This window comes from Carcharodon carcharias, chromosome 1 (genome assembly GCF_017639515.1).
Source record: "Carcharodon carcharias isolate sCarCar2 chromosome 1, sCarCar2.pri, whole genome shotgun sequence".
NCBI classification, from domain to species: domain Eukaryota; kingdom Metazoa; phylum Chordata; class Chondrichthyes; order Lamniformes; family Lamnidae; genus Carcharodon; species Carcharodon carcharias.
The window spans coordinates 45477937-45490239 of record NC_054467.1 but is presented as its reverse complement, the minus strand read 5'-3'; the positions used below and the strand labels follow the sequence as shown (position 1 = coordinate 45490239).

The 12303-nt window shown below is 40.2% G+C and overlaps 1 protein-coding gene across 5 annotated transcripts in view; it reads left to right on the top strand.

The window, feature by feature from the left end:
* Positions 1 to 11065, top strand: part of idua (alpha-L-iduronidase) — a 325106-nt gene extending 314041 nt beyond the window's left edge. For all 5 annotated transcript variants that reach the window (XM_041197979.1, XM_041197971.1, XM_041197966.1 and 2 more), the window contains 2 exons: positions 4549 to 4664; positions 10585 to 11065. In XM_041197979.1, coding sequence (XP_041053913.1) covers positions 4549 to 4664; positions 10585 to 10688 — 220 coding nt within the window. In that variant the 3' untranslated portion in view covers positions 10689 to 11065. The remainder of the gene's footprint in view (positions 1 to 4548; positions 4665 to 10584) is intronic.
* The last annotated feature ends 1238 nt before the right edge of the window (positions 11066 to 12303 follow it).

Here is a 12303-nt window from a genome sequence, read left to right as displayed (position 1 = left end):
AGAAATTTATCAAAAATTGCAAGATTAACCACTAGGTCTGAGCACTGTTTAAAAGATTTGTATAAGGATCGAGATTTCTTGGGCCTCCCAGTTATTTCCATGAAGGTTGTCCCTTCAAATCTCATCCAACCATCCCACACTTGTAAACTTCCAGTTCAACACAGAACCCTCCTGGTTCTAATGTTGTTTAATTCTGAAGACTTGCAGTTAGAAATTCTCTCTCTCTCTTTCTCTCTCTCTTCTAGCTTGGCTATCCTAGAAGTCCCAAACGACTGTTAGTAGAGTCCTTCAATTATCAAGGGATTTAAACTCTTTTAGCCAGCACACAGAATTTCAACTGAATCCTGGTTGAAAGAGATGTTCCCTGCACTCAACTTGTTCTAAACTAGACTGCTGAAAGAGAATCACACCCCAGGAATGTAATCTGCCCTGTAATTAACTTCTTGTTGATCCTTTTTCTATTGTTAATCTCCCAAGCAGCTTGATCACATGATCAACTCCTGGCAGCCAGTTGCTTTTTTACAAGGAATCATCTTGCAGAGAAACCTAACTCTTAAAAGGACCATTACCCCAGCATAAAACAAATTTTCCTCAAAAGCACATGGGCTATCACAATAGTAAATAATGAGGAAGATAGCAACAGACTTCATGAAGACATAGGCTGGTGCATGGGCAATAGAATAGCAGATGAAATTTAACACAGTACCATGAATTGATTAACTTTGGATGGCGATCTTCTCATGTGTCTGCTGCCCTTCTGCTCCTGGATGGTAGAGATTGTGGATTTGGAAGATTCTGAAAAAGAAAACATGGCAAATCACTGTGCTATTTGTAGATGTTACACATTGCTGCCATTGTGTGCCAGTGGTGGAAGGAGTGAATGTTTAAAATAATTCCTTAAACATTCACCAAGCAGCGCCCCTCCTCCAAGTCACACACCATCCCAACTTGGAAATACATCGCCATTCCTTCAATGTGACTGCATCAAAATCTTGAAACTCCATCGCTAATGGTGGGTCTACCTACACCTCAAGGACTTCAGCAGTTCAAGACATCAGCTTAACACCATCATGCACCATTAAGTAGGCTGCTTTCTCCTGAATGGTGTCGAGCTTCTTGACTGTTGCTGGAGCTGCATTCATCCAGGCAAGTGGAGAATATTCCATCACCACTCCTGGCTTGTATCTTGTAGATGGTGGACAGGTTTTGGGAAGTCAGAAGTTGAGTTACGTGCAGCAGAATTCCTAGCTTCCGACCTGCTCTTGTAATCTTATACGATTTGTACAGTTGAGTTTGGGATCAGTGGTAACTGCCCCCCACCCCCAACCTCCACTGCCAGAGAACTGATGGTAGAGGATTTAGCGATGGTAATGCTTTTAAATGCCAAGAGCAGATGGTGAGATTCTCTCCTATTGAAGATGGTCATTGCCTTGCATTTGTGTGATACAAATGTTACTGGCCACTGATCAGTTTAAGCCTGAATTTTGTCCATGTCTTGCTGCATGCAGGCACCGACTGCTTCAGTTTCTGAGGAATTGCAACTGGTACTGAACATTGTGTAAAGATCAGTGAACAACCCAACTTCTGATCTTATGATGGAGGGTGGGTCATTGATGAAGCAGTGGAAGAGTCACTACCCTGAGGAATTCCTGCATCAACTGGGACTGAGATGATTGGCCTCCAACAACCATAACTACCTTCCCTCCACCATTCTCACCCCAATGAAAAGGTAAAATGCCACTCCAAAATTCCTGGCCACTTAACAAGAAAAGTGCCCAGGGGCTGCCTTATAACTAATTAATCCTCAGGATTTTGAATGGGACCAATGGTAGGCAGACTGGTGGCTGAATGTCTGGTCTCATTTGCACTTCTGCTGGCAGAGCGCAACTCAAGGAACTTTGTGATCTTTGGTTCTTACCCAGCACAGCAAGAAGGCCCAAATATTGGATTATGCTTGAATCAGAGTGTGAATTCAACACAAATGCTGCATGCACCTAATGAGGCTAGTACCAGGACTACATATTGTTGATCTGCCGCCTTCTTTTGTTTATTGCTAACAAGTTGTAGGAATTAATCATGATCCACCAACAGCTCACCAAACTTAGGAAGTACAAAGTTTGGGCAATGCAAATGCCAGCCAGGCAGAGTCCTTTGCAAGGAGGAAATGAGGAAGGGTGGCAAGTAGTGCCTGGTACTACAGCCTGCAAATGAATGTGAAGCCAGAACAGGCACTTTTTTTCCTCCTGGCTCCACAATAACTGAGTAAAAATATTAGAAATTACCCTTTAAAGACTGCAAATTTGGCTGGCAGGTGCATGAGTAAACTGACCAGAACATTCACAGTGAATGCTGCAATTAGTCACTAATTAATTTTGGAAAGGGAAGTCCTGAGATGAGCTTCCACCCTATATCCTTTCCATGATCAAGTACGCCAACTTCCACCTCTCTAACATTGTCTGTCTCTGTCCTGCCTCAGTACATCTGCTGCTGAAACCCTCATCTATGAAGTTGTTACCTCTTAACTATTCTAACACTCTGCTAGCTGACCTCTCATCTTCTGACCTCCATAAATTTGAGCTCACCTGAAACTTTGCAGCACATATTGCAACTCTCACCAAATCCCATTCACCCATCATCCCCGTGCTCATAGACCTACATGGGCTGCTGGCCTGACAACACCTCGATTTTAAAATTCGTCTGTGACCTCGCCCCTATCTCTAACCTCCTCCAGCACTAAAACCCCTCAAGGCCCCTGCATTCCCCTGGCTGTTTGCATTTCCCTGATTTAAATCGCTCCATCATTGGCAGCCATGCCTTCAACTGCCCAAGCCCTGTGCTCTGGAATTCTGTCCATTAACCTCTCTTCCTCTCGCTTTTCTTTTAAGATGCTCCTTACAACCTACCTCTTTGACCATGCCTTTGGTCATCTGTCCTAATATTGCCTTAAGTGGCTAGGTGTCAAATTTTGTTGGATATCACTCCTGTGAAGTGCATTGCGGCATTTTATAATGTTAAAGGCACTTTATAGATGCAAGTTGCAGTTGTTGAAAATGGCACATTAGGCTGGGAAATTCACTCCCTGGCTAACCGGGAGCATAATTTAATGTCTTAATTTATTGAGTTACATTATACTTAGAAACACTTCCATGAGCTGCATCATTGACATGATTAGGATGGAATGCACATTTTTTGAATTTTAGGATAATTGAAGCATTTTGTCAGTTTATTGCAAGGCATCTGTATACTATTCTAAAAAAAAAGCTTGCATTTAAATAATTAAATTAATGTTCCAATTTTATCTCAGAGCTGGTAGTAATGGAAATCATGCAAGTTCCATAAAGAGTGGACAAATGTTTGAAATGTACAAGTCCCTCAGCAACTGAAAGACAAGTTAATATTTCAGGTAGCAACTCTAGGTAGATTGGGAAATGTTGATGTACAAAGAGACTAGGGTGTCCTTGTACACCAATCACTGAAAGCAAGCATGCAGGCGCAGCAAGCAGTTAAGAAAGCAAATGGTATGTTGGCCTTCATTGTGAGAGGACTTGAGGACAGGAGCAAGGATGTCTTACTGAAGCTATATAGGGCCTTGGTGAGACCACACCTGGAGTATTGTGTGCAGTTTTAGTCTCCTTACCTTGAGAAAGTATATACTTGCCATAGAGGCAGTGCAGTGATGGTTCACCAGACTGATTCATGGGTTGGCAGGATTATCGTATGAGGAAAGATTGGGCCGACTAGGCCTATATTCACTGGAGTTTAGAAGAATGAGAGGAGATCCCATTGAAACATATAAAATTCTGACAGGAATGGGCAGACTGGATAGAGGGAGGATATTTCCTCTGGCTGCGGGGGGTCTAGAACAAACGGTCACCACCAAGACGGTGGTAGACCATTTAGGACTGAGATGAGGAGAAACCTCACTCAGAGGGTGGTGAACCTATGGAATTCTCTACCACAGAAGGCTGTGGAGGCCAAGTCACTGAATATAATTAAGAAGGTAATAGATAGATTTCTGAACTCTACAGGCGTCAAGGGGTATGGAGAGAATGTGGGAGTGCGGCGTTGAGATAGAGGATCGGTCATGATCATGTTGAATGGTGGAGCAGACTTGAAGAGCCAAATGACTATTTTCTCCTCCTCCTATTTTCTATGTTTCTAACCCTTTATCATAACTCTGCATTCTGAGGTAGGTCTCTACCTGGAATTTTAACTGGAAACTTTCTCATTTCGGATGCTTAAGGACCTGCTGTTTATTTCTAGCATTTCCTATTTCTAACTCAGATCTTCAGCATTTGTAGTTTTTAAATCTTTCCTATTAACAATGTTTGTCTAACAGAGAAAAAGAGATCTTTTATGTGAAAATTATCAGAAGAATTCTTTAGAAGTTCAAATTTAGTAGGGGGCCTGAACATTAATATCACATGCCATTTTTAAAGGAGAACTTCATTTTAAATATAATTTTAAGCATTAGCAGCTAATTATTTGTCATTTCAAATGTGAAGTAAAGATGTGTGTGCCTTAAATATTCTTTTTTGATTAATGCAGATGTTTGAAAACATTTGAAGTGGAATTTTCAGTTAATGGAAAAGTTTACAAAAGAATCAATGACAAAGATACTTTATTTACCATTTTTGTATACTCTCTACTCAACAAGAGAAAAGGTTAGTTTTAATTTTTTATTTCTGTCACTGCAGTGAATTTAATCTAAAGTAAAACGGTCTAAGGGTATTTGACCATGATTGACATCTGATTTACAAATAACATAGTCCCTAGGCAGGCGATGAATTGCAAATGAAATTCGATGAGTTGATTTGGGGCTCACAGCTGCATATGCAGCTCCCAGACAACTATGGGATCAAAACACAATTGTAATTTTTTGCCATATACAATATTGGATAAAATCAGGTTCCTTTCTCCCCCCATCCTCTGCTGATTGGGCTTCCAGGTGGATTGGTCCTAGCAAAAGGAGTGTAACATTTATACCAGAGTAACCAGCTCACTGGATTTTACAATAGCTCTTTTCGTAAAAGCATATCCATAACATAAAGAAAAAAGACAAGACTCTTGTTTCAGTGTCCTCCCCTTTTTTTAATGATTATTTCTCATGAGATTCTTCTCCCTGAGCTTCTCTCATATAGCTGACTGAGATAGTGGACCATAAACCTCTTCCAAGACTTCTGCCATTTTAGAACCAGTTTGCTGATAGAATTAGTTTAAGAAGCCAAGGGTAACTTGTCCTTCAGCTTTTCCTATCCTAAACGAGAAATGTCTCCATGTTCCTGTCATTAGTACTTTACCTAATAACTTGGCTGAGATTAAAAATTTCATTTTGCGGTAAATATGTGAATATTAAAAGATTTTTGACAGTTTACAGAAACACTGAGGCCTGGTAATTCCTGGTGCAATGGTCCACTGACATAAATGCAGCAGAGCAGAAAGACGTGTCTGTTGTTGCCCAAGCCTGGGATTTGGAATGGGATAATTAGCACAGGCAACATTGACTATCAGTATCTTCAATATTACATCAAATAAATCTAATAAAAAGAGAAATGCGTAACTCTTCAAACATGAAAATGTCAGACAGGATAAAAGCCAGCTGGTCCATCCAGCTTTTCCCAGACAGTGTGATAATTATTCTACACATCAAAAAATGCTCTGTGCTCCCTGGTGCTATGTCATCTCCTGGGAGAGACAGGAACACAGATCAAAAGCCCGGGGCCTAATTAGGGCAGTAAAACCCGGCAAATTCTTCTGATTCCTTTAGGTGATCGAATCCAGACTAGGAAACAACATCAACCATGACATATTAATTAGTATCTGGCTCTTGTATGATGCAATCTCTATCCAGCCAGGAGCTGGTCCAGCTGTCTCTCAAAGTATGCAGTGAATCAAAATTCACTACACTAGCTGATAGCTTATTCTTTTGGTTTACTATTCTCTAGGAACTGAAGAACTGCCGAACATCTAACCTATTTCTTTCCTGACATATTTTATACTCATGATCCTTGGATCTCCCTTGTCTATTTAATATCAACAATTTGTCAGTTTGGATTCACCTAGTCCTTTCAATACTTTGTAGATTTCAATCAAATCACCCCCAAGTCTTTGCTTCTAGACCCAACTCTTTAAAGTTGGGTAACTAAGGTATTTTAAGTAGAAATTGTCCTTATGAATCTCCCCTAACAACTTTTTCAAAGACTCCATATCATTCAGCATGTGAGGAGATGAAAACTTCTCATTGTACTCGAAATGAGGCCTTTACAAAGGACAAAATGGTATGTTTTACTTTACAATGGTTAATCCTGTGAATGTAGCCCAATACAATATTTGTTTTATGTATGGCTTCATGGCATTATTGTGATCCTTTATCATTGCTATAATCATCAAGATAGCAAGATCTTTTTTTTTAATTGCAGGCTTCAGCTGTGTTCCTTTGTAAGGTTTAAGCTGCTTAGCATTGGTCCTGCCCAAATATACAACAGTGCACTTGTCTAAGTTAAATCCCATTTATTCACCTGCACAACAGGATTTGCTTGCAGTTACTTAGTGTCATCCATGGTGTGGTGCAGAATACCTGCTGTGGTAGTTCATGGAGGGTTGCCTTGCTCCATGCTTTATGTAGAGTGTGCCTCTCAAACTATATAACCACTTGTCTCTTTCTAACAATGGTCCCTTGTCGACTATGGCTAATTTCCAAAATGAAATAACCACAGTGCTAACATCCACAATAATCTTCATAATATCCATGAACTTGTGGATTATTCTTCCAACTCTTTCAACTAAGTCTTTAGTACAAATAATAAAGAACAAATGTCAAATAATATCAAATTGAAAGAAAAAACATACAATTTGGCAAAGATTAGGAGTAAGCCAGAGGATTGGGAAAGTTTTAAAACCCAACAGAAGATGACCAAAAAATATCAAGACGGAGAAAATAAACTTTGAGGGTAAACTAGCAAGTAATATAAAAATGGACAGTATGAGCTTCTTTCAATGTATAAAAAGGAAGAGAGAGACCAAAGTCAATATAGGCCCCTTAGAGAATGAGGCTGGGGAAATAATAATGGGGAACCAGGAAATGGCAGAGGAGTTGAATGAATACTTTGCATCAGTTTTCATGGTAGGGGTCACTAATAGCATTCCAAAAATACTAAATAATCATGGGGCAAAAGTGGGGGAGGAAATAAATACAATAACTATCACTAAAGAAAATGTACTAGGGAAACTAAAGGCTGATAAGTCACCTGGACCTGAAGGGTTGCATCCTAGGATATTAAAGGAAATAGCTGCAGCGGTAGGGGATGCACTGGTAGTAATCTTCCAAGACTCCTTAGATTCTGGAAAAGTCCCAGAGGATTGGAAAACTGCCAATGTAACACCCTTATTCAAAGAGGGAGGGAAACAAAAAAACAGGTAACTATAGGCCAGTTAGCTTAACATCTGTCATTGGGAAAATGTTAGAATCTATTGTAAAGGATGTAATAGCAGAGCAGTTAGAAATGCATAATCTAATCAAGCAGAGTCAGCATGGCTTGATGAAGGGGAAATCATGCCTAACCAATTAATTAGAATTCTCTGAGGAAATAACAAGCAGGATAGATAAAGGGGAACTCAGTAGATGTAATGTATTTGGATTTCTAAAAGGCGTTTGGTTAGTTACCACCCATAAGGCTACTTAATAAGTTAAGAGCCAGTGTGTTGGGGGTGGTATATTAGCATGGATAGAGGACTAACTAACTAATAAAAGACAGAGTTGGGATACCAGGGACATTTTCAGGATGGCACTCTGTAACGTGTAGAGTACCACACGGATGAGTGCTAGGGCCACAATTATTTACAATATATATTAATGACTTGGATGAGGGAAATAAATGTACTTTCGCCAATTTTGCAAAAATAGATGTGAAGGCAAGTGGTGAGGATGACACATATAATCTACAGAGGGATATAGACAGCTTAAGTGAGTGGGCAAAGACGTGGCAGATGGAATATAATATGGGAAAGTGTGAGGTTATGCACTTTGGCAGAAGAATAGAGGAGCTGAATATTATTTAAATAGAGAAAGACTGAAGAAAGCTACAGCACAGAGGGATTTGGGGGTCCTCATGCACGAAGCCCAAAAAGCGAACATACAAGTTCAGCAGGTAATAGGGAAGGCAAATGGAATGTTGGCCTTTATTTGAAAGGGAATGGAATATAAAATTATACAAGACACTAGTTATACCACACCTAGAATACTGTGAACAGTTTTGGTCCCCTTATCTAAGGAAAGATATACTGGCATTGGAGGCAGTCCAGAGAAGGTTCACTAGGTTGATCCCAGGGATGGAGGGATTTTCTTATGAGAAGAGGTTGAGTAGGTTGGGCCTATACTCATTGGAGTTTAGAAGATTGAGGGGCGACCTTATTGAAACAAAGAAGATTCTTATGGGGCTTAACAGGGTAGATACTGAGTTGTTTCCCCTTGTGGGAGAGTCTAGGAGCAAAGGGCATAATCTCAGAGTAAGGGGGCGTCCACTTAAAACAGAGATGAGGTGGAATTTCTTCTCTCAGAGGGTAGTCAGTCTGTGGATTTCTTTACTACAGAGGGCTGTAGAGGCTGAGTCATTAAGTGTATTCAAGGCTGGGATAGACAGGTTTTTAATCAGTAAGAGAATAAAAGATTATGGGGAAAAGGCAGGAAAGTGGAGTTGAGGATTATCAGATCAGCCATGATCTCATTGAATGGCGGAGCAGACTTGATGGGCTGAATGGCCTAGTTCTGCTCCTACTTTTTATGGTCTTATAATACCAACCCCTAAAGGTCAAAGGCAACCTACTGCCAAGGAGATTGGCAGCCATGATAACAGTTTGCTGGTTACAGTTATGCAGACATTTCTTTATGCATTTTAGCTGCTTCCCACTAATTCCAAAAGATTCTATAATGTGGATGTACCTATTGTGACATAACTTATCAAATGCCTCCTGAAAATCTAGGTAAAAAATGTTTACCTCATCTAATTGGTCAGACATTACCTTCTCTGCCAGGAGCTGTGTTGGCTGTCCCTAACGACTCTCACTCTGCCAAGGTAATTCAGGTCTATAAAGCAACAAAAGGACTAGATTATGTGCAAGCTGGCAAATTATTTAAACTAAATAGGTTGTCCAAGGATCATGAGTGTAAATTATGCAATGGGGCAAACAGATTAGATATTAGGCATTTTTGTATTTCCAGAGAATATGGTGATTGGTGATCCACTTTATGTCTTTAAGAAGGTTGTCTGGGGCAGAGATGGTGTTATAAAAAGGGTAGGTATCAAATACTGGGGGAGAAATTTGGTTCCGTAGCTTCTGCAGCTTCGTCAGCTTAAAAGCGAGGTCTGAGATGTGTGTGCACATTTCTGATGGGAAATACACTGGATGTCATTTTAGTGAAGAGGTTTGCCCACACGCACCTCCTAATAACTGGCAGCAGTGAGCAGACCAGGCACGTTGTGATGTCAACACAGCCAGTACTGTCATTTTCGAATGCTGGGCTCCAGCCTTAGCCTCACATAGCTGAACATGGTGTTAATGAAATGAAGAACCCCACTCTTTCCTCCACCAGCTATTTAAAGAAATTGTGAACTACTTACAGGTTAGTTGCTGGATTATTTCATCTTGCTGGTGGTGAAATTTTGTTGGCTGCATTTTACATCTGCCCAGGGGCAGATTGGCTGGTGGGGTTGTGGGCCATAAAATTGGGCGCCATGGCACTGCTGGTACAAAAGAGCTGCCAGTCATTTGATTAGCTGGCACCTCTCGGATACGGGCATCAGTCCCACCTCAAACCAATTAAAGGCCCAACACAGCTGTTAAATGGCTGTGGGTGAGCTGACCAAACATAGGTGGGCTTGCCCCCAACTTTTACGTCCCCATCCTCCTCATAAAATCCAGCCCAATATGTTTTTAGAACTTCGGTATACTTATCTAAAGTTTCAGAAGTCTACAGAAAATGATCAGACTGGGGCTGAAGTACTTTGTCATTCATTTAAGAATTTGCACTGAAACAAGTTGCTTCAACACTTGGGTAGCCTTTTGGCCTTGCTCTGAGAATTGAACATGATGAGAATGAAGAGAGCAAGGTGAAGGGGAAGGAAGGCTCTGAAGGAGGCCACACCCTCAGGGGTCTTTAGGGAGCAATTTTCTTACCTTAACTCTAGCAGGGGCCAAAGCTTGAGATGCCTTCACTTCACAGAAGAGATCATGACTGAAATTTGTCAACTGCTGCAACCACAACAGCATCCTCAAGGCAGGCAAGAACAGCATTACCTAGGGCTGTCAAGGCAACTGACTGTGGATCTTAACTTTTAAGTGCCTAGCTCCCAGCATAGAACTCCTAATTAGAGATATAAACAATATCTCACAGTTTGAAGTGCACTGCTACATAAGGGAAGTTACTGAGGCTCCCTGTACACAGACAGACAACTTCCTCCTCAAAACAAATTTAGATGTTTGGTCTAAACAGAGCAGAATCCTGGCAGAACAAGGGTCCAGACTATATTCCAGCCAATTTCCCAGGTGTAAAGAATACATATGACACTTCCTTTCTTTCTCTGACAGAATTTTCACAGGTGTCTGGTTTCTATCGTATTCGTGCTGTGGATTACTGGGGCAAGCCTGGAGCCTACTCGGACCCTGTTAAATATATTGAAGGGAAACATTAAAAAAGTTTGTGAAGAGCAATTGCACTACCGGTGATGGATAAATAAATACATATGCTTCCTCTAAAGGAGTAACTTAGTTGAATATGATCTGGGTATTTTACAACGACAGATATAAAATAATTCTTAGTTTAAAGTGAAATCTAGCATTAAATATTTTTCATTAAGTTTCATTTTTAATCTGCAAGTTTCACTGAAAGATATAATCTGTATTTTTTGTATCAAAAATAGCAATATCTCTGAATTATATACAAACTAGGAACAAGAGTAGGCCTCTCGGCCCTTCAAGCCTGCTCTGCCATTCAGTAAGATCATGGTTGTAACCTCCCACCTATCCCCAATAACCTTTCACCCCTTTGTTAATCAAGAATCTATCTACCTCTGCCTTAAAAATATTCAAAGGCTCTGCTTCCACTGTCTTTTGAAGAAGAGAGTTCCAAAGACTCACAACCCTCTGAGAGAAAAAAAATTCTCCTCATCGCTGTCTTAAATGAGCAACCCCTTATTTTTAAACAGTGACCCCTAGTTCTAGATTCTCCACATCCATCCTGTCACCCCTCAGAATCTTAAAGGTTTCAATCAAGTCACTTCTTACTCTTCTAAACTCCTGTGGATACAGGCCTAACCTGTCCAACCTTTCCTCAAAAGGCCCATTCCTGGTATTAGTCTAGTAAACCTTCTCTGAACTACTTCTAACACATTTACAACTTTCCTTAAATAAGATGACCAATACTGTACACAGTACTCCAAATGCGATCTCACCAGTGCCCTGTACAACTCAAGTATGACCTCCCTACTTTTGCATTTAATTCCCCTCGCAATAAACAATAACATTCCATTAGCTTTCCTAATTACTTGCTATACCTGCATACTAGCCTTTTGTAATTCATGCACAAGGACACCCAGATCCCTCTGAATCTCAGAGCTTTGCAATTTCTCCCTGTTTAGAAAATATACTTTTTTTTATTCTTTCTGCCAAAATGGACAATTTCACATTTGCCCACATTATACTCCATTTACCAGGCCTTTGCTCACTCACCTAACCTATCTATGTCACTTTGTAACCTCCTCATGTCCTCTTCACAACTTACTTCCCTACCTATCTTTGTGTCATCAGCAAATTTAGCAACCATACCATCTGCCCCTTCATCCAAGTCACCTATATAAATTGTAAAAAGTTGAGGCCCCAGCATTGGCCCCTGTGGCACTCCAATTCTGCCAACCAGAAATTGTTCTCAAGGCTCAATCTCAAGTTGAGGATAATACAATTTAACAATTCTTGAAATGAATTTAAATCCTTGATGAAATTACATTCCTTTAATCACATTTACCTTTAGTTCTCCATATAATTAATTTAGCACAAAACAACTCAACTTTGAAAAGCATCCTTCACTGTAAATTATTTACCTGGAGCATAATTGAAAAGTATTGGTTTTGTAGTATCACTTATCGTGTAAAAAAAGATGTTATCCTGTCAATTTAAGATTATATATCCAAATCTATTTGAAAATGAACTATGTCATTCTAAAGCAAAGCTTCATTACACAAAGTTTTGAGGATGTGGAATTTGCTCCCAGGGTTAATGGTTGAGGCAGGAACATTGAAGTTTAGATTAGAT